The following is a 21361-nucleotide window of genomic DNA, read 5'->3' on the forward strand; positions in this document are numbered from 1 at the left end:
CCAGCTTATGAAATACTGCGAGATCACGTCGCCAATATGTTGTCGATATTTTCGCATAAAATGTTAACGCTTACTTACATTCTTAGACCATGAGACTATCGTATACCTAGATATCAGATGGTTACTTTGGGGCTGCCAAATGTCATTTCGTAACTGGGTGATTATAAAGGTAGCTTTCGGGTATAACGGAAAAGTATATTGTGCTATTTAACATATTTTTTAGGAGAAAAGGCTAAGTTTATGGATCAATAATGTTCATTGGAATACAAAAGGGATGGGAAGTACCAAGTCACAAATGGTGACCTGATTAAGCGAAACTAAGTACTTAGCCAAACTATGAGCATTCTAGTTGTTCTTGCAACCTTCAAAGATAACCTCACAGGTCTCAAACATAAGGTGAGCTGCCCTGATCTCCCTAATTATAGCATCATACATGTCAGTATTTCCATGCTTAACTTCTTCTACCATTGTTTGACAGTCACATGGAATAATAACCTTCTGTAGAAGGAGATCGTGAGCCAGGGCTTGAGCTTCTCGGCGCGCAGGGGCCTCAAGGCTTGCAGGATTGTTAATGTTGGGGAAGACTATAGTTGAAGACCCAGGAATATACCCTTATGTTTCATACATATACCGCCCAGATGAATCGGACTCCCCATTACGCAAGTCCGTCGTCAATGTTTATTTTGGCCACACCCGCAAGAGGTGGCTGCCATGACCTGTGTTGCCGAATAGGTCTGGGAGGTGCGGGAACTGCCGGTTTAGGATGCTTCAACTCATCAAGCTCCGCAATGTATCTCAACATGTCAAGATTGCGGTTTGCTCCTTCAACGATGGCGAAATAGGCTCACTCAAGGCCGCCACCTTTGACTGCCCAGCACAATTAAGAAAAGTAGATATATGCCCCTCAAAAGAACGGTAGAAGTATGAACAAATCATATATATGGGACCGCATTTAATTTAGGAAAACTTTGTTTTTGTCACTCTAGTTTTTGCCAACTTTGCTTATGCCACTCTAGAATTTGACATCTCACTTTTGCCACTCTTAGCTTTTGATAATACATCACAAATGCCATTCCGTGGCAAAAACGATAATTTTTTCATTTCACTTTTGCCACTCTTAGTTTTTGACATGTATCACAATTGCCACTCTAAATTTTTTGCTTTTGCCATGGAATGGCAAAAGTGATATATTGTCAAAAGCTAAGAGTGGCAAAAGTGAAATGTCAAATTCTAGAGTGGCATAAGCAAAGTTGGCAAAAACTAGAGTGGTAAAAACAAAGTTTTCCGATTTAATTTCCCTTTGTTACCAAATACATGTACAATGGCAAATGAAACAAACGACATTCTTATATACTACTACTCCTATCTTTTTAAATTTTCCTCACCAACATCACTGTTCCAAAAAACGGTTAATACAAAAAAAGACCAAAAAAATCCTATAAAAGATCTTGTAGTAATTTCCTTCCATTTTTATCACTCGGCGTCGCTTGGCGTTGTTCTTGTGAGCATTGCGTCACTCCGCATCTTCTTGGATGGTGCTGAGCGGCTTGAGCGCCCTCTTCACCGGCGAAAACGCCGCCATGGCAGCCTTCTTGGCAATCCTCGCCGGACTACCATAGGCTTTCACAGAGTACTCTCCAAGAGTCCTCTCGTTCAGCTTCGCGTTGACCTGTGCGTCCACGCCACCACGCCCGCCTTCGGCGTGCACCGGGGTGACGCGCACCTTCCTGATGCCGGCGCCGCGTCCACGCGGCCGCGCTCTCGCCGCCAGCGCCTCGCTGGCCCGCACCGCCATGGCCGCCATGTCGGCGCTCGACAGGGGCCGCCCGAGCATCGCCTGGGGAAGCACGAAGTATATCTGGCCGGGACGGAGCAGCTCGCCGCCGCCGAGCGCCGGCACGTCCTCGTCGAAGTAGAGCACGTCGGAGCTGCACAGGAAGAACGAGTCTCCCGCATTGTCGCCGAGGACGTCGGAGACGGTGACGGGGGAGGAGGAGGCGGTGGCGAACTCCGTCAGCGAGCCGTCGGCGGCGATGACGCGGGCCGACGACGGCTGCTGCTGAGGCGCGACGCTGCTCCGGTGGCTGTGAGAGAGACCTGATCCCATCCACGGTTTTTTGAATACGGGATGAATGGTTTTGGTGTTTGGTGACGACTGGACGCGGAAAGAAGATGGATATATAGACCACGCGCCGAACGTGGACGACAGTTGAATCTGGAAACGAGTTGACATGCCTTTGCACTTAGCTCCCTTGGTTTTGTGTTATTGTGAGCTTATTGCTCCTTCTAGATTCTCAGTTTCTCATGGTGATAGAGGGAGGACTCCTTTGTTTTCTGCCACTTAAACGTTGCACACTGTGCTTGCGTAAAATTAATGCAAAATATCAAATTGTATGTTTTAACTTTCTCTACAGTTATGAACTATAAAATTACTTTCGCCACCGGGAACATGGTATCTTGTTTGAAGATCGGGGCCAAGCCAAACGAAAAATTACACTACTGGGTTTATTTCTGTTGGAAATGATAGTCCTCTCCTGTTCATTCATCAAATATATGGCAATACACATTTGCCGCATCATTTGCTAAATGGCACTGGGGTGAGCTGCCAGGAGGAACCCAGTACCGCATAGCTGTCTCCACCGTGCTTCAACCAAGATAATTAAGTATGAGACACCGACTCATCCAACCGAGCTGTACCATCAGTTAATGTTATTGTAAAGACAGCCTGAAGGCGGTGACCAGAAAACAATTTTTGTTTCCAGGTCAACCTGGTGAATGCCATTTTTGGTCAGCCTGGAGTAGTTTATTTGGTAGTCAAACCACAAATACGCCTGGCCTCTCCCCCAAGAAAGAAAGCCACCTGCTTTGTCCTGTAAAATAGCACCTCCGCAGGGACTCGGTCGCAAAGTCCACGGACGAGAACGATTCAATTCAACCAGGAGTCCAGGACGGAAACAAAAACCAGGGCCGGCTGGGCTGATGGGGTCGGCGCGTGGGTGCTGACGCGGCGGCGAACCTAACGCATCGCCGCACCTTGTTTTCTTTTGAGGCAATAGCACCGCAGGTCCCTGAACTTGTCATGGAGGTAATGGTTTGATCCTCAAACTTGAAAAAGGTGATTATTTGGTCCTTGAACTTGTTATGGAAGTGCAAGTTTGGTCCTGAGCGAATCACAGCTCGTCAAGTGGAGCCAGCTGGGCTAGGTCGGTCAGCGCCGTGCATTTTGCAGTTTGCCTCCTGCCTTTAGCACTAATCAACCCGCACTACCCACCTGAATTAACTCTTATTATTCTTGACCCCCTCTTATTATTCTTGCTGCCTATTCTTCTCCCCATCCTAAAGTCTAGTCTAGATACCCTTCATGTGTATTTTTATATTGAGATCTGTTATCCATGGTCCCTCACGCCTGATTTCATCTTCAGTTCAAACTGTTGCTGTCTTTCTTGTCCCCTTCTATCATTTCCTCCCTTCTCGCAAAAATCCTACTATTTTCAGCTTGTTTTGGTCGGTGCCGCGGCGCCCATGATCACGCCAGTATTTTTGGCAAAGTAGTAACCATGCCAGGCCTGCGTTCCCTGCATCTGGCCTGGCAAACCGCCATTAAATCTTGCCCCCCTTTTCTTAGCAGGTGCATCATATGCAATCTTCTATCAAAGGAAACGAGTTCATGATCTGGTCCAAGTTCATGTGGGTAGTAGGAATGTAGGTTCGCTTGTGCCATTGGTATTTGACTGCTAGGTCCCTAAAGTTGGCTTCACGGCTGTGCGCTTGTCCTTGCCTTGCACAGTTCCAACGCCCAAGGAACTTTTTTATGTTAGTAACACATTTCAGTCAAGGCATATCTTGAATACTACTGAATACAACTGTAGGGTTATTGACAGGATCTGTCGGCCGTGACAGTTTATCAAGCACAGGAGACGTTCCAAGATTGCCCAGCTTGGCTGTTAAAAAACAGTTGATTAGCTTAATCGGTCCGTGCTAATCCATAGTTAACGTGTTAGAGTTCGATTGCACTTGGGAACCAAGACTAGGTAAGAATAGATGCATATCTTTTGTTTCTATCGCGTAGCACTGACGAGAGACAAGTGTCAGCTATTTACTGGGATGTGAGATCGAGGCTCTGGAATTGTCATGCTAGATTTCAGACTGAAACCCAAGCAAACAAAAAACATGTGATCATCCAAGGAGGCAGTTTTTTTAAGCACGTTGGTTATTATATTAGCCTGGCCACAGATGCTTGGTGAGCTCTGAAATGTATCTCTTCTTTCTTCAGAGACTTAGATTGATGGACGTACAGAAAGCTACATAAGCTATACGAAAATTATATCCCAGTCTATTCTTTCTTCAGAGACTTAGATTGATGGAGTACTGTTCAGACGACTCACGAGTAGCAAAATCGCAAATGTAAGAGATTTTCTTTAAAAAATATTCTGACGCCTTGTGGTATTCTTTGTTACCTATCTTGTCGAAAAGATCATCATATTATCTTCCTTCTGAACCATACGTATACATCAGTAGAATTTGAGTTGCTCACTTCTTTCGGTACAACAGTTTCTTGTATTTTGTCATGAAACAGTGCAGTGGGCTCTGAAATGCATGAAAATGTATTAGGTATCTGGTTGCGTTTCTGATGTGGCCTCAGATCTTTAAAAAATATTCTGATGCCTTGTGGAATTCTGTGTTTCCTATCTTGTCAAAAAGATGGGCATATTATCTCCCCTCTGAAGTCTGAACCATACGTATACATCAGTAGGAGCTGAATTGCTCACTTCTTTCGGTACAGCAGTTTTCGGTATTCAGTCCTGAAACAGTACATTAGGCCCTTCCGGTCCAGCCAACTTATAGGAAAAACGAAGCAAAGATCAGGGCCAATGGATTCAACATCAACTGACGGAAATGTGCATTTGCACCTAATAATTCATGGAAGACTGTAGTTCTTAGCAACATCGTTTCAGAGATTAGAGACACTCACAAATGCTGCATAGTACTGCATCACAGCTGGGTGCCAACACCTCCATGTTCTGGATGTTTTCCCATATCAGTCAGTAGAGCACAGCATATGAAAACACAAGCATCTATTATCAATTAGGTGCCAGACAGGAGATTAGGGTGTTGCATGCACAGATACAAAAGATCTACTGCCAACAGCCTATCCTATCAAGCCCTTGCCCAACAGGCTACAGCTCCGGCACGCTGGGCCTTGTTTTGCCTAGCACTTAATGCTGCGGTGCTGCAGGAACCAAGCTAAGCTCCAGCAGAACCTCATGTACCTCGCCGCCATCGCAGCCAGCCAGCCGCCGCAGACAGCGTCGCTGTCTCAGGTGAGTTCTCGTTGAGGCTGGCCTTGTTGCGGTTCTTGTTTTTCTGGAGTTGTTGGACGCCTGAATGAATCTCTTGATCGCTTTGGCGTGGTTGCGCGCAGTACCCGTCCAACCTGATGATGCAGTCCGAGCCGCGGTACATGCCGCAGCAGTCGGCGCAGATGATGTCGCCGCAGTCGCCGATGGCGGCGCGGTCGTCGATGATGTACGCGCAGCAGGCCATCTCGCCCCTCCAGCAGCAGCAGCAGCAGCACAAGGCGGCCGTGCACGGCCAGCTGGGGATGTCCTCCGGCACGACCACCGGGTCACGGTGAGGCCAGCATGGGCGGCGGCGGCGGCGACATGGCCTGCAGGTGGATAGTGCGGGTTGATTAGGGCTAAAGGCAGGGGGCAAACTGCAAAATGCGCGGCGCTGACCGGCCCAGCCCAGCTGGCTCCACTTGGCGAGCTGTGATTCACCCAGGACCAAACTTGCACTTCCATGACAAGTTCAAGGACCAAATAATCAGCCTTTTCAAGTTTGAGGACCAAACCATCACCTCCATGACAAGTTCAGGGACCTGCAGTGCTATTACCTCTTTTCTTTTGGATATGTACGTACGTATGACCTGGAGTACTCTACGTATTTGGGTTTTACGAATATACCTAGCACTACTTTCCTCTTGTACGTTTTCGGCCCGCGTGAGTGACTCACGGGCCCGTCACGCACGAAACCGCGGGTCCTCTCTCTGCCTCCGCCGCTTTTCGCTTTCATCACTGGTGCGGCGCGCTGTGCGCCCCGAGCGGCGGCCCTGCCGGTCCGGTCGGTCGCCAGAGCTGGTGCGCACTCCACTAGGGCGTATCGTATTCGTATCTACGTATCAGCCTACAGCCTACGCGACGCGACGCGACGTGTTTGCTTTCACTTTCCGGCCGGTTTCTCCTGCTTCGGGACGAGAAATGCCATGCATGCAGATGCGGTGCGGTTGTGCTACTGCCTGGCTGCGCCGCATTTCATTTTCTAAAAAGTGTGCGATCAGTAGACTCGACGGGATTTTCTAAAACGTTGTGCTACTGCCTGGCACCACGTGCGGGAGGGAGCAGGCTTGATCGATCTTGCGGCGCGAGGACAGAACGGAATTAGCGTACCGCGTACGTCGACTGCCTCGTGCTCCCTGTCCCCGATCGATCGTTGACTCCGAGCATCACGGCCAGCCTAGCGCGGCTGTAGCGGATCGGACGGCCGGCGAAGCAGGTCTCTTCGCGTGGTCCATTCCACGTTTTTGTCGTGGCCAACGTAGAGTAGAGGGTCCAGTGTTCGATCAACGGCAACGATAAAATAATATACTGTAGTACTTGTACTCCCACATTTCTTTCCCACATGGGGCATGGCCGCATGGGCTGCAAGTGTGTGACGCGGTCGTGCTTCTCAGCTCCGAGAATGCACCGCTGCCCGTACTCTGCATGAACCCGCACGTATCTATCACAGTATCGCGCCGTTCACACCTTGTCTTCAGTCGCAGCACTCTCCGCTTGCAAATACGTACGGACGTCCAACTAGAGGTGGTACATTTCCAATGGTATTTGGCCACCTGACGCGGTGACGCGACTCAAATCAAGGACCGCCGGCCGTCGTCGACTCATCATACCACCTATGGTACGGAGCTCCCTGGAAACGGAAAGTTAAGAGCATCTCCAGCCGTTGCCCCCCCGCGCCTAAAATAGCCGCCTGGGGGCGAGCCGACGCAAAAAAAAAGCCTGGGGCGAGTTGGTCCCCAGTCGCCGGCCCCAGGGCCACCCCAGATGCGTCTAATTTTTTCAGAAAAAAAAACGTTCGGCGAAGTTCGGTTAAACACGACTAAATTTCGGCAAACTTTGGCATATATTAGACATATTCGCGACGCGCTACATAGCAAATATAACTAAAAAAGAAATCGCTGAACGCCGAGTAGTCGCCGTCGTCGCCGCCATCCTCGCCGCCGTCGTCGTCGTCGGCCTTCTCCTCCTTGACGCGGCCGTCCCTAGTGGACCCCTGACCGGCGTCGCCATGGTGGACTGGTGGCGGCGGCATGTCGTCATCGTCGCTGTCTTCGATGACAACGACTCCTCCTTCGTCGCGGCCCCGGCGGCGCTGCTCGAACCGCCGAAGGGCGGTGCACTGGCGCTCCCTCACCATCTTCAGGGAGTCTGTGCGCGCCCATTCCAGGGCCGCGTCGTCGTTGAGCTCCACGTCGCCGTGCTCCGTCTTCACGGCGGGGAGACTCGGCTCCGTTTTCACCGGCACGAAGCGCGGAGGAGCCGACGAGGAGGCGCGCCGGCCGCCCTCGTTGATAACGATGCCGGGGCTGCGAGTGCGCCGGCCGAGCGGCGTCTCCGCCGCAGGCTCGGCCTTGACGCCGAGCAGCGCCGGAGAGCCGGAGGAGTGGGAAGAAGAGTGCGAGGAGGAAGACAAGGAGGAGCCGAACCTCCTGTGCATCCATTGCCCGGCGCGTCGGCGTTGGGCCGGGGCGGCCGCCCTCGCCGGGGGAGGGTACGCTAGCGGCGGGTTGTTGCCGCCCTCAAGGTGCGTCAGCACGCCCTCGAGCATGCGGCCGGAGACGCCCCACCATAGGTGGCGCCCCTCGCTGTTCTTCGTGCCGCCCACCACCGGCGCCCCGTTGGTGGACGCCAGCCTCTGCTGCTGACGGCGCTCGAAGTACGCCGCCCATGCTGCGTGGTTGTCGGCGACGTACTGGGCAGGGCGAGCTGCTCGTCGGTGAGGGAGGAGCACACGATCTCTACCTCGGCGGCGAAGTAGGGTGCGCGCGCCACGGCGTCGGGCAACGGGGGAATGGGCACTCCCCCGTTGCTGAGCCTCCACCCCGTCGGCCCGGCGCGCATGTCCGGCGTCGTCGGGATGTTGGCCTCGAACAGGTGCCACGACTCCTGTTTGCGGAGAGAGCGGCGGCCGAAGCTGTTGGCCGCCGCCTCGTCACCGGGGAAACGTTCGGCCATCGGGAGAGGGAGAGGTAGGGCTCGGCGGCGGCGCACGAGAGAGGGAGAGGGAGGGCTCAGCGGCGGCGCACGGGAGAGGTAGCGCTCGGCGGCTAGGACTGGTGTGACCAGAGGCGAGGGAGGACACCGGTTTATATAGCCGCGCCCGTGTGTACGCGTGCGCAGGAGGGGAGGCGTTGGCGCGCCACCCTGTGACGCGCCGCCCGTGAGGAATCAATGGCAAGGCTGACCGGCGGCGGCAGCGCGGCAGTCTTGGCATTGATTCCCGCGGGAACCGAGGCGATGAGGGCGACGAAGCGCCCGTCTCGCTGACTCGGCGCGCCCGCGGCTGCTTCGCGCCAAAACAACTCGCCCCGACGCCCCCCCAGCGTGTCGGGTTCGGCCTGGGTCCACCGGTGTTGATTTCGGCCCAAGCCGGCGAAAATCGGGCTCCGGGTGGCGCGACTGGGCCGTTTTTCTCGGCGCCGGCGCGAAAAAATCGTTTGGGAAGGCCTTTCTGAGGACGCGGCTGGAGATGCTCTAAAAAGCTGTGTCTATTCTAGCGTCGCCTTGATCGCGGGTTTACGGTTAGCGGTAACAGCAATGAAAAGATCGATGCAACGCGACCCACGTGAATGAAAGGAAAGACATATAGCAGAACGGATAGCTCAAAGTCGAGCCCTGTCGCGTCTCCTCCTTCCTGCCAGTGGATGTGACCACATGCCTTGAACCCGCACTTGACCCCAACAAAGTTTCTCCTCGCCTCCGCCTCCGAAATTGATCAATTCCCCTGCTTACCTCGCGTCGTTCCTACGCCAATTTGTAAAACAAAAGTCAACCCAAAGGCCCAAGCCAAACGCGGTTCTGCAGCATGCTAATAGCAGTGGTTCATGCAGCGCCTATTTGGAGCATACTCCTAGGGCGTGTTTGGTTGCCCGCATCGAGCCCAACCAGGCCCGCGCGGGATGTGTGTGGGCTGTTTGGTTGTCTGTTTTTATTATTGGGCCTGCATCGCACGGAACTTAAAGCAGCTCTGGGCCTGACTCACTGGAAACCCACGAAATAGGCAGTTTCTCCAGGGCCAGGCCCGAGCGGTTCACGTGGGCGGCGGCGGCTGCACGCGCGCGGCCACGCTCGAGAAGCCGCGTTGCTTCCCGAAGCGCCGGCAGTTATTAGCCTCACCGTCCCTCACTGCTCCCTCTCCCCACTCTTCCCCACTCTCCCGACTCTCACCGGCTGCGGCGGATCGGAGCAGAGGAAGAACACCACCGGACTCCATCACCGGCGGCGGCGGATCGGAGCAGAGGAAGAAGACCACTGGGCTCCATCAATGGTGGTAAGCACTTCTATCTCTTCGACCTGCACGCTAGATTCGATCCACGGCGATAGATTCGATCGACGGCGGAGGGGGATGGGGAATATGTAGATAAGCATAGGGGTAGTTCATACTAGTTCATACGAGTTCATACATGCAAGATCGGAATGCAAAAGGGGGATTGGGGGATAGAGGGTGGACAACGGACACCGGCTGACCGCGGTAGCCGTCACCGGCGTGCGGAGCGGCTGGTCGAGCCGCTGGCCGTCATCTTCTTCTTCATCGCCGTGCGGGCCGGCGGGTCGTCGTCCTCGGCGGAGTCGAGGTCGATCTGCCAGGAACGACGGCTTGGCTCCGGCGCCCTTGCTGGCATCTGCACCGCTTCTTCTTCCTCCTCCTTAGACTCCCCGCCGATGACCGCCGGCGGCGCGATAGCCGTCTCCCAGTACACTGCGGCACGACGGTCATTAGGAGCCCAGTAGGTCTTGTACTTGCACCACTTCTTCCTCTGTTTAGGGTCGACGGAGACGGCCTAATTCATGGCCCAGCGAATAATTTCAACTGCCATCGCGCCCTTCGCTGGGTCAGGAATCAGCGTCTTCAGCTCTTCTTTACTGGCTTTCATGAGCACTGCATTTGATTCATTCTGCATCTCAGGCATGGAGCCGAAGTTCGAGCACACCTCCATGCAGGGGCGGAGCCAGAAATTTTGTGGAGCCTGGGCAAATTTAAGCCTAGGTATATAATCTAAAAATTAAAATCCATAGTTTGGACCACGTTTTTTATACCGGTCTCTTTCCGATAGAACCGGTTTTGAAAAAGAAAACTATTATTTTTGCCTTCCCCCAAGTATTTAAACGAATTTTGAATTCATATTCATTTACCAGCAGAATATATAGTATTTAACCTCGAAAGCACTTCCAGAGTCTAGGAGCGATGTTGTTTTAAAATATGTATTAGTGTTCTATTTGACAATACCCAAACGTCTAGCAAGAAACTTCGGGGTCCAACAAAATATCGGGTAACCGATCGATTTCGAAAATTTGGTTGACCAGTAAAAATACCTTGATTCTAATACACAACATATAACCACAAATCTGTTTTAACAGTGAAGAAGTAATATATAGCCTGAATGACCAACTGCGCACGCTTTAACCTCTAAATTTAACCCTAATAAGTCTATCAATCTTCAAAAGTTAGCAATCTCACCTAATCACAAAGGAGGGGATAAGAAGCCGCCGACCGAGGATGCAAGCCGGTCCTGGGTGTTGGAAATATGCCCTAGAGGCAATAATAAAATGGTTATTATTATATTTCCTTGTTCATGATAATTGTCTTTTGTTCATGCTATAATTGTGTTATCCGGATATCGTAATACATGTGTGAACACATAGACCATAACATGTCCCTAGTGAGCCTCTAGTTGACTAGCTCGTTGATCAATAGATGGTTATGGTTTCCCGACCATGGACATTGGATGTCATTGATAACGGGATCACATCATTAGGAGAATGATGTGATGGACAAGACCCAATCCTAAGCATAGCACTAGATCGTGTAGTTCGTTTGCTGAAGCTTTTCTAATGTCAAGTATCATTTCCTTAGACCATGAGATCGTGCAACTCCCGGATACCGTAGGAATGCTTTGGGTGTACCAAACGTCACAACGTAACTGGGTGGCTATAAAGGTGCACTACAGGTATCTCCGAAAGTGTCTGTTGGGTTGGCTCAGATCGAGACTGGGATTTGTCACTCCGTATGACGGAGAGGTATCTCTGGGCCCACTCGGTATTGCATCATCATATTGAGCTCAATGTGACTAAGTAGTTAGTCACAGGATCATGCATTACGGAACGAGTAAAGTGACTTGCCGGTAACGAGATTGAACAAGGTATTGGGATACCGACGATCGAATCTCGGGCAAGTAACATACCGATTGACAAAGGGAATTGTATATGGGATTACTTGAATCCTCGACATCGTGGTTCATCCGATGAGATCATCGAGGAGCATGTGGGAGCCAACATGGGTATCCAGATCCCACTGTTGGTTATTGACCGGAGAGTCGTCTCAGTCATGTCTGCGTGTCTCCCGAACCCGTAGGGTCTACACACTTAAGGTTCGGTGACGCTAGGGTTGTAGAGATATTAGTATGCGGTAACCCGAAAGTTGTTTGGAGTCCCGGATGAGATCCCGGACATCACGAGGAGTTCCGGAATGGTCCGGAGGTAAAGGTTTGTATATAGGAAGTCCAGTTTCGGCCACCGGGAAAGTTTCGGGGGTCACCGGTATTGTACCGGGACCACCGGAAGGGTCCCGGGGGTCCACCGGGTGGGGCCACCTATCCCGGAGGGCCCCATGGGCTGAAGTGGGAAGGGAACCAGCCCCTGGTCGGCTGGTGCGCCCCCCATGGGCCTCCCCCTGCGCCTAGGGTTGGAAACCCTGGGGGTGGGGGGCGCCCCACCTGACTTGGGGGGCAAGTTCCCCCCCTTGGCCGCCGCCCCCCCTTGAGATGGGATCTCCAGGGGCCGGCACCCCCCAAGGGCCCCTATATAAAGGGGGGAGGGAGGTCTGCGCACCCAAGCCCCTGGCGCCTCCCTCTCCCCCCGTAACACCTCTCCCTCTCCCTGAACTTGGCGAAGCCCTGTCGAGATCCCCGCTGCTTCCACCACCACGCTGTCGTGCTGCTGGATCTCCATCAACCTCTCCTTCCCCTTGCTGGATCAAGAAGGAGGAGACGTCTCTCCCAACCGTACGTGTGTTGAACGCGGAGGTGCCGTCCGTTTGGCGCTAGGATCATCGGTGATTTGGATCACGACGAGTACGACTCCATCAACCCCGTTCTCTTGAACGCTTCCGCTCGCGATCTACAAGGGTATGTAGATGCACTCCTCTGTCTCGTTGCTAGATGACCCATAGATTGATCTTGGTGATGCGTAGAAAATTTTAAATTTCTGCTACGATCCCCAACAGTGGCATCATGAGCCAGGTTTATGAGTAGTTTCTATGCACGAGTAGAACACTAGTTGTTGTGGGCGTTGATTTTGTCAATTTACTTGCCGTTACTAGTCTTATCTTGATTCGGCGGCATCGTGGGATGAAGCGGCCCGGACCGACCTTACACGTACGCTTACGTGAGACAGGTTCCACCGACTGACATGCACTAGTTGCATAAGGTGGCTTGCGGGTGTCTGTCTCTCCCACTTTAGTCAGATCGGATTCGATGAAAAGGGTCCTTATGAAGGGTAAATAGAAATTGGCATATCACGTTGTGGTTTTGGCGTAGGTAAGAATCGTTCTTGCTAGAAACCTATAGCAGCCACGTAGAAGTTTGCAACAACAATTAGAGGACGTCTAACTTGTTTTTGCAGCAAGTGTCATGTGATGTGATATGGCCAGAAGGATGTGATGTATGAGATTGATCATGTTCTTGTAATAGGAATCACGACTTGCATGTCGATGAGTATGACAACCGGCAGGAGCCTAGGAGTTGTCTTAATTTATTTATGACCCGCGTGTCAACTGAAACGTCATGTAATTACTTTACTTTATTGCTAACCGTTAGCCATAGTAGTAGAAGTAATAATTGGCGAGACAACTTCATGAAGACACGATGATGGAGATCGTGATGATGGAGATCATGGTGTCATGCCGGTGACGATGATGAACATGGCGCCCCGAAGATAGAGATCAAAAGGAGCAAAATGATATTGGCCATATCATGTCACTATTTGATTGCATGTGATGTTTATCATGTTTTACATCTTATTTGCTTAGAACGACGGTAGCATAAATAAGATGATCCCTCACTAAAATTTCAAGAAAGTGTTCCCCCTAACTGTGCATCGTTGCGAAAGTTCGTTGTTCCGAAGCACCACGTGATGATCGGGTGTGATAGGTTCTAACGTTCGCATACAACGGGTGTAAGCCAGATTTACACACGCAATACACTTAGGTTGACTTGACGAGCCCAGCATGTACAGACATGGCCTCGGAACACAAGAGACCGAAAGGTCGAACATGAGTTGTATAGCAGATACGATCAACATGAAGATGTTCACCGATGATGACTAGTCTGTCTCACGTGATGATCGGACACGGCCTAGTTGACTCGGATCATGTATCACTTAGATGACTAGAGGGATGTCTGTCTGAGTGGGAGTTCGTTAATAATTTGATTAGATGAACTTTATTATCATGAACTTAGTCTAAAAATCTTTACAATATGTCTTGTAGATCAAATGGCCCACGCTAATGTTGCCCTCAACTTCAACGCGTTCCTAGAGAAAACCAAGCTGAAAGACGATGGCATCAACTACACGGACTAGGTCCGTAACCTGAGGATTATCCTCATAGCTGCCAAGAAAGCATATGTCCTTGATGCACCGCTAGGTGAAGCACCTGTTTTCCCAGCAACTCAAGACGTTATGAACGCCTGGCAGTCGCGTAGTGATGATTACTCCCTGGTTCAGTGCGGCATGCTTTACAGCTTAGAACCGGGGCTCCAAAAGCGTTTTGAGCAGCACGGAGCATATGAGATGTTCCAAGGGCTGAAAATGGTTTTCCAAGCTCATGCCCGGGTCAAGAGATATGAAGTCTCCGACAAGTTCTACAGTTGTAAGATGGAGGAGAATAGTTCCGTCAGCGAGCACATACTCAAAATGTCTGGGTTACACAACCGCTTATCTCAGCTGGGAGTTAATGTCCCGGATGATGCGGTCGTTGACAGAATCCTTCAGTCGCTCCCACCTAGCTACAAGAGCTTTGTGATGAACTTCAATATGCAGGGGATGGAAAAGACCATTCCTGAGGTATATTCAATGCTGAAATCAGCGGAGGTGGAGATCAAAAAGGAACATCAAGTGTTGATGGTGAATAAAACCACTAAGTTCAAGAAAGGCAAGGGTAAGAACTTCAAGAAGGACGGCAAGGGAGTTGCCGCGCCCGGTAAGCCAGTTGTCGGGAAGAAGCCAAAGCATGGACCCAAGCCTGAGACTGACTGCTTTTATTGCAAGGGAAACGGTCACTGGAAGCGGAACTGCCCCAAGTACTTAGCGGATAAGAAGGCCGGCAATACCAAAGGTTTATGTGATATACATTGATGTGTACCTAACCAGCGCTCGTAGTAGCTCCTGGGTATTTGATACCGGTGCGGTTGCTCTTATTTGTAACTCAAAGCAGGAGCTGCAGAATAAGCGGAGACTGGCGAAGGACGAGGTGACGATGCGCATCGGGAATGGTTCCAAGGTCGATGTGATCGCCGTCGGCACGCTACCTCTACATTTACCTACGGGGTTAGTTTTAAACCTCAATAATTGTTATTTAGTGCCAGTTTTGAGCATGAACATTGTATCTGGATCTCGTTTAATGCGAGATGGCTACTCATTTAAATCCGACAATAATGGTTGTTCTATTTATATGAGAGATATGTTTTATGGTCAAGCATCGCTGGTCAATGGTTTATTCTTAATGAATCTCGAACGTGATGTTACACATATTCATAGTGTGAATACCAAGAAATGTAAGGTTGATAATGATAGTCCCACATACTTGTGGCACTGCCGCCTTGGTCACATTGGTGTCAAACGCATGAAGAAACTCCATGCAGATGGACTTTTGGAGTCTCTTGATTATGAATCATTTGACACGTGCGAACCATGCCTCATGGGTAAAATGACCAAGACTCCGTTCTCCGGAACAATGGAGCGAGCAACCAGCTTATTGGAAATCATACATACTAATGTGTGCGGTCCAATGAGCGTTGAGGCTCGCGGTGGCTATCGTTATGTTCTCACCCTCACTGATGACTTGAGTAGATATGGGTATGTCTCCTTAATGAAACACAAGTCTGAGACCTTTAAAAAGTTCAAGGAATTTCAGAGTGAGGTTGAGAATCAACGTGACAGGAAAATAAAGTTCTTATGATCAGATCGTGGAGGGGAATATTTGAGTCACGAATTTGGCACACACTTAAGGAAATGTGGAATTGTTTCACAACTCACGCCGCCTGGAACACCTCAGCGTAATGGTGTGTCCGAACGTCGTAATCGCACTCTATTGGATATGGTGCGATCTATGATGTCTCTTACCGATCTACCGCTATCATTCTGGGGTTATGCTTTAGAGACTGCCGCATTCACTTTAAATAGGGCTCCGTCAAAATCCGTTGAGACGACACCGTATGAATTATGGTTTGGAAAGAAACCTAAGCTGTCGTTTCTTAAAGTTTGGGGATGCGATGCTTATGTCAAGAAACTTCAACCTGAAAAGCTCGAACCCAAGTCGAAAAATGCGTCTTCATAGGATACCCTAAGGAAACCATTGGGTATACTTCTACCTCAGATCCGAAGGCAAGATCTTCGTTGCCAAGAACGGGTCCTTTCTGGAGAAAGAGTTTCTCTCGAAAGAAGTGGGAGGAAAGTGGAACTTGACGAGATGACCCCTCTCGAACCGAAAAGTAGCGCAGCACAAGAAAATGTTTCTGTGGTGCCTGCACCGACTAGAGAGGAAGTTAATGATGACGATCATGATCAAGTTACCACTGAACTTCGTAGGTCCACAAGGACATGTTCCGCACCAGAGTGGTACGGCAACCCTGTCCTGGAAATCATGTTGTTGGACAACGGTGAACCTTCGAACTATGAAGAAGCAATGGCGGGTCCATATTCCAACAAATGGCTTGAAGCCATGCAATCCGAGATAGGATCCATGTATGAAAACAAAGTGTGGACTTTGACAGACTTGCCCGATGATCGGCGAGCGATAGAAAATAAATGGATCTTTAAGAAGAAGACGGACGCGGGTGGAAATGTTACCATCTATAAAGCTCGACTTGTCGCTAAGGGTTATCGACAAGTTCAAGGAGTTGACTACGATGAGACCTTCTCACCCGTAGCGAAGCTGAAGTCCGTCCGAATCATGTTAGCAATTGTCGCATTCTACGACTATGAGATATGGCAAATGGACGTCAAAACGGCATTCCTTAAGGAAGAATTGTATATGATGCAGCCGGAAGGTTTTGTCGATCCTAAGAATGCTGACAAAGTATGCAAGCTCCAGCGCTCAATCTATGGGTTGGTGCAGGCATCTCGGAGTTGGAACATTCGCTTTGATGAGATGATCAAAGCGTTTGGGTTTACACAGACTTATGGAGAAGCCTGTGTTTACAAGAAAGTGAGTGGGAGCTCTGTAGCATTTCTCATATTATATGTGGATGACATACTATTGATGAGAAATGATATAGAATTCTTGGAAAGTATAAAGGCCTACTTGGATAAGTGTTTCAATGAAGGACCATGGAGAAGCTGCTTACATATTAGGCATCAAGATCTATAGAGATAGATCGAGACGCCTCATAGGTCTTTCACAAAGCACATACCTTGACAAGATATTGAAGAAGTTCAATATGGATCAGTCCATGAAGGGGTTCTTGCCTGTATTGCAAGGTGTGAGATTGAGCACGGCTCAATGCCCGACCACGGCAGAAGATAGAGAAAAGATGAGTGTCGTTCCCTATGCCTCGGCCATACGGTCTATTATGTATGCCATGCTGTGTACCAGACCTGATGTAAACCTTGCCGTGAGTTTGGTAGGAAAGTACCAAAGTAATCCCGGCATGGAACACTGGACAGCGATCAAGAACATCCTGAAGTACCTGAAAAGGACTAAGGAAATGTTTCTCGTCTATGGAGGTGACGAAGAGCTCGTCGTAAAGGGTTACGTCGATGCTAGCTTCGACACAGATCTGGATGACTCCAAGTCACAAACCGGATACGTGTATATTTTGAATGGTGGGGCAGTCAGCTGGTGCAGTTGCAAGCAAAGCGTCGTGGCGGGATCTACATGTGAAGCGTAGTACATGGCAGCCTCGGAGGCAGCACATGAAGCAATCTGGATGAAGGAGTTCATTGCCGACCTAGGAGTCATTCCCAATGCATCGGGGCCGATGACTCTCTTCTGTGACAACACTGGAGCTATTGCCCTTGCCAAGGAGCCCAGGTTTCACAAGAAGACCAGGCACATCAAGCGTCGCTTCAACTCCTTTCGTGAGAATGTTCAAAATGGAGACATAGATATTTGTAAAGTGCATACGGATTTGAATGTCGCAGATCCGTTGACTAAACCTCTTCCACGGGCAAAACATGATCAACACCAGAACTCTATGGGTGTACGACTCATCACAATGTAACTAGATTATTGACTCTAGTGCAAGTGGGAGACTGTTGGAAATATGCCCTAGAGGCAATAATAAAATGGTTATTATTATATTTCCTTGTTCATGATAATTGTCTTTTGTTCATGCTATAATTGTGTTATCCGGAAATCGTAATACATGTGTGAACACATAGACCATAACATGTCCCTAGTGAGCCTCTAGTTGACTAGCTTGTTGATCAATAGATGGTTACAGTTTCCTGACCATGGACATTGGATGTCATTGATAACGGGATCACATCATTAGGAGAATGATGTGATGGACAAGACCCAATCCTAAGCATAGCACTAGATCGTGTAGTTCGTTTGCTGAAGCTTTTCTAATGTCAAGTATCATTTCCTTAGACCATGAGATCGTGCAACTCCCGGATACCGTAGGAATGCTTTGGGTGTACCAAACGTCACAACGTAACTGGGTGGCTATAAAGGTGCACTACAGGTATCTCCGAAAGTGTCTGTTGGGTTGGCTCAGATCGAGACTGGGATTTGTCACTCCGTATGACGGAGAGGTATCTCTGGGCCCACTCGGTATTGCATCATCATATTGAGCTCAATGTGACTAAGTAGTTAGTCACGGGATCATGCATTACGGAACGAGTAAAGTGACTTGCCGGTAACGAGATTGAACGAGGTATTGGGATACCGACGATCGAATCTCGGGCAAGTAACGTACCGAGTGACAAAGGGAATTGTATACGGGATTACTTGAATCCTCGACATCGTGGTTCATCTGATGAGATCATCGAGGAGCATGTGGGAGCCAACATGGGTATCCAGATCCCGCTGTTGATTATTGACCGTAGAGTCGTCTCGGTCATGTCTGCGTGTCTCCCGAACCCGTAGGGTCTACACACTTAAGGTTCGGTGACGCTAGGGTTGTAGAGATATTAGTATGCGGTAACCCGAAGGTTGTTCGGAGTCCCGGATGAGATCCCGGACATCACGAGGAGTTCCGGAATGGTCCGGAGGTAAAGATTTGTATATAGGAAGTCCAGTTTCGGCCACCGGGAAAGTTTCGGGGGTCACCGGTATTGTACCAGGACCACCGGAAGGGTCCCGGGGGTCCACCGGGTGGGGCCACCTATCCCGGAGGGCCCATGGGCTGAAGTGGGAAGGGAACCAGCCCCTGGTGGGCTGGTGCGCCCCCCATGGGCCTCCCCCTGCGCCTAGGGTTGGAAACCCTGGGGGTGGGGGGCGCCCCACCTGACTTGGGGGGCAAGTTCCCCCCCTTGGCCGCCGCCCCCCTTGAGATGGGATCTCTAGGGGCCGGCGCCCCCCAGGGCCCCTATATAAAGGGGGGAGGGAGGGCTGCGCACCCAAGCCCCTGGCGCCTCCCTCTCCCCCCGTAACACCCCTCCCTCTCGCTGAGCTTGGCGAAGCCCTGCCGAGATCCCCGCTGCTTCCACCACCACACTGTCGTGCTGCTGGATCTCCATCAACCTCTCCTTCCCCTTGTTGGATCAAGAAGGAGGAGACGTCTCTCCCAACCGTACGTGTGTTGAACGCGGAGGTGCCGTCCGTTTGGCGCTAGGATCATCGGTGATTTGGATCACGACGAGTACGACTCAATCAACCCCGTTCTCTTGAACGCTTCCGCTTGCGATCTACAAGGGTATGTAGATGCACTCCTCTCTCTCGTTGCTAGATGACTCCATAGATTGATCTTGGTGATGCGTAGAAAATTTTAAATTTCTGCTACGATTCGCAACACTGGGATGGATCTGCTTCGGGCTGCAGATTCTCTACCTTGTCATGGGCAAGGTAGAGAGGTACAGTAACCCTGCCTTTCCCCCTCTTTCATCCGTTTGATCGCGAACGGACTGACCATATTTGATGGAACAGTACCCGTGCTACAGTAGCATGAACAATATTCAAACAGTGTCCGTTAAACAGTACCCATGAACAGTGCGCGTGCTACAGCGTTTCAACCGATCTGGACCGCTCCCTCCTGATCCAACGGCTGTGGGGCAAAGGCAGGGTACTGTAGCTCTCTACCTTGCCCATGGCAAGGTAGAGAATCCGCGCCCCTACTTCGGAGCCCACAGCCGGCCACGCGCACAGCTCAGGCCAGCCTCCACTCGCCGCCGTTCCGTCTCCAATCGAGCCCAGAGTACCGCCATCTGCAGGAGCCGAGCAGGCCAGGTCACGGGGAGGTGGATCGATCAACCCGATCGTGGTCCTCTTTTTCTAGAAAAATATCGTGGCCTTTCCTGTGTGGGGTTTTTTAGGCAACCGTGTGGAGTAAACAACAGCCGATAGACGGCTTGCTAGGCCAGTAGCCGAATAGGCCTATAATCCCACGTCAATCATGTCCACCTAACCCATTTTACTGAAGGAAAAGAAAGCCCATTACCTGATTACCCTACCACAACCAGCCCATCTGCCCGGGTAAAGCATGAGGCGTTGACGATTTTCCCAGTATAACGGGGCCATCGTACCTAGCGCATAGCTAGCGAGCCCGTGCAAGTGCCCAGGGTCGCCGGGCGCTGGCTCCGCCACTGCCTTCATGGTGTTCTCGAACTTGGCCCGGTCACTAGCCGTCCACCCGAGGAAGAAGGCCCTCCAGCCAATACCCCAAGGGAAGGGGTTGACGTTGGAGCTGGAGCTAGAGCTCATGGTGATGGGGAGGACGAAGGTTGACAGTGAGAGAAGAGAGGGGGTGGGTAAGTAGTGGTGGGCAGGGTGAGTAAATATAGGGGGGATGGAGAGGAGGAGAAGAGTGACAGTCATGCCGTTGTAACTACAAGCTCTTCAATTAGCCATGAACTCTGTGCTGTGCGTGACTCCATGAATTGTGTGCACATCAAGGGGAGCAATGAGATGGGCACGGAGGTTGACAACAAGGGCAAGCAGCCCCTTCACCCAATGCCCGACGAGGTTGTGCTGCCGCCCACCGCCGAGGAAGACCCGAAGACGCCTGAGGGTGGCGACAACGAGGGCATAGAGGAACCCCCCAGCAACAAGCGCCGCAACTACGACCACTACCATCAGGAGGATGGCCTAACTCACTTCTGCAAGGTCATCCTTGCACCGAAGCTTGAGTGCATCCCCATGCCCCTGGACTTCACCAAGCACTTCGTCGCGGTGCCGACGGAGTTCAAGCTCAGGAACAACACTGGCTGCTCCTGAAAGGTGACGGTCAAGCTGATGAACGGCAGGGTGACCCTGGATCAGGGTTGGGCCACCTACGCAGCCGTTCATCAGATCAAGATCGGCTACATGGTGACGTTCAAGCTCCTCACTCCCAACACCCTCAACGTCATCATCTTCGACGACGATGGCATTGATGTCGTCAACAAGTGCGGGAAGCACGACGAAGCCTTCGCCGCCAAGGAGTAGGGCCGGGCCACCTCTTTCCAGCGTACTATCGAGTCTGCTTTGAACATGTCTATCGTTTTTGCGTTGAACTGTTATGAAGTGTGGTACTGCTTATATCTGAATTATGCTAGTTAATGCTCTATTTATACTCTGTTGTGCTTATGATGTGTGCTGCCGAAGTGTGGTGGTAACCTCACCAACTAGCCAAAGAGGTTACCACACACCAGGCGTTGCATACAAC

The 21361-nt window shown here is 50.8% G+C and overlaps 2 protein-coding genes across 2 annotated transcripts; one reads left to right on the forward strand and one right to left on the reverse strand.

The window, feature by feature from the left end:
- Positions 1-1261: 1261 nt before the first annotated feature.
- On the reverse strand, positions 1262-2143 carry LOC123168297 (uncharacterized). The gene has a single exon (XM_044586169.1). The coding sequence runs from the start codon at positions 2105-2107 to the stop codon at positions 1514-1516; it is 594 nt and encodes a 197-aa protein (XP_044442104.1). The 5' UTR covers positions 2108-2143; the 3' UTR covers positions 1262-1513.
- Positions 2144-4999: 2856 nt separating this feature from the next.
- On the forward strand, positions 5000-5938 carry LOC123169725 (GRF-interacting factor 1). The gene is made up of 2 exons (XM_044587594.1): positions 5000-5321; positions 5423-5938. The coding sequence occupies exons 1-2, from the start codon at positions 5220-5222 to the stop codon at positions 5633-5635; spliced, it is 315 nt and encodes a 104-aa protein (XP_044443529.1). The 5' UTR covers positions 5000-5219; the 3' UTR covers positions 5636-5938.
- Positions 5939-21361: the final 15423 nt, after the last annotated feature.

This window comes from Triticum aestivum, chromosome 7D (assembly GCF_018294505.1).
Source record: "Triticum aestivum cultivar Chinese Spring chromosome 7D, IWGSC CS RefSeq v2.1, whole genome shotgun sequence".
Classification (NCBI taxonomy): Eukaryota; Viridiplantae; Streptophyta; class Magnoliopsida; order Poales; family Poaceae; genus Triticum; species Triticum aestivum.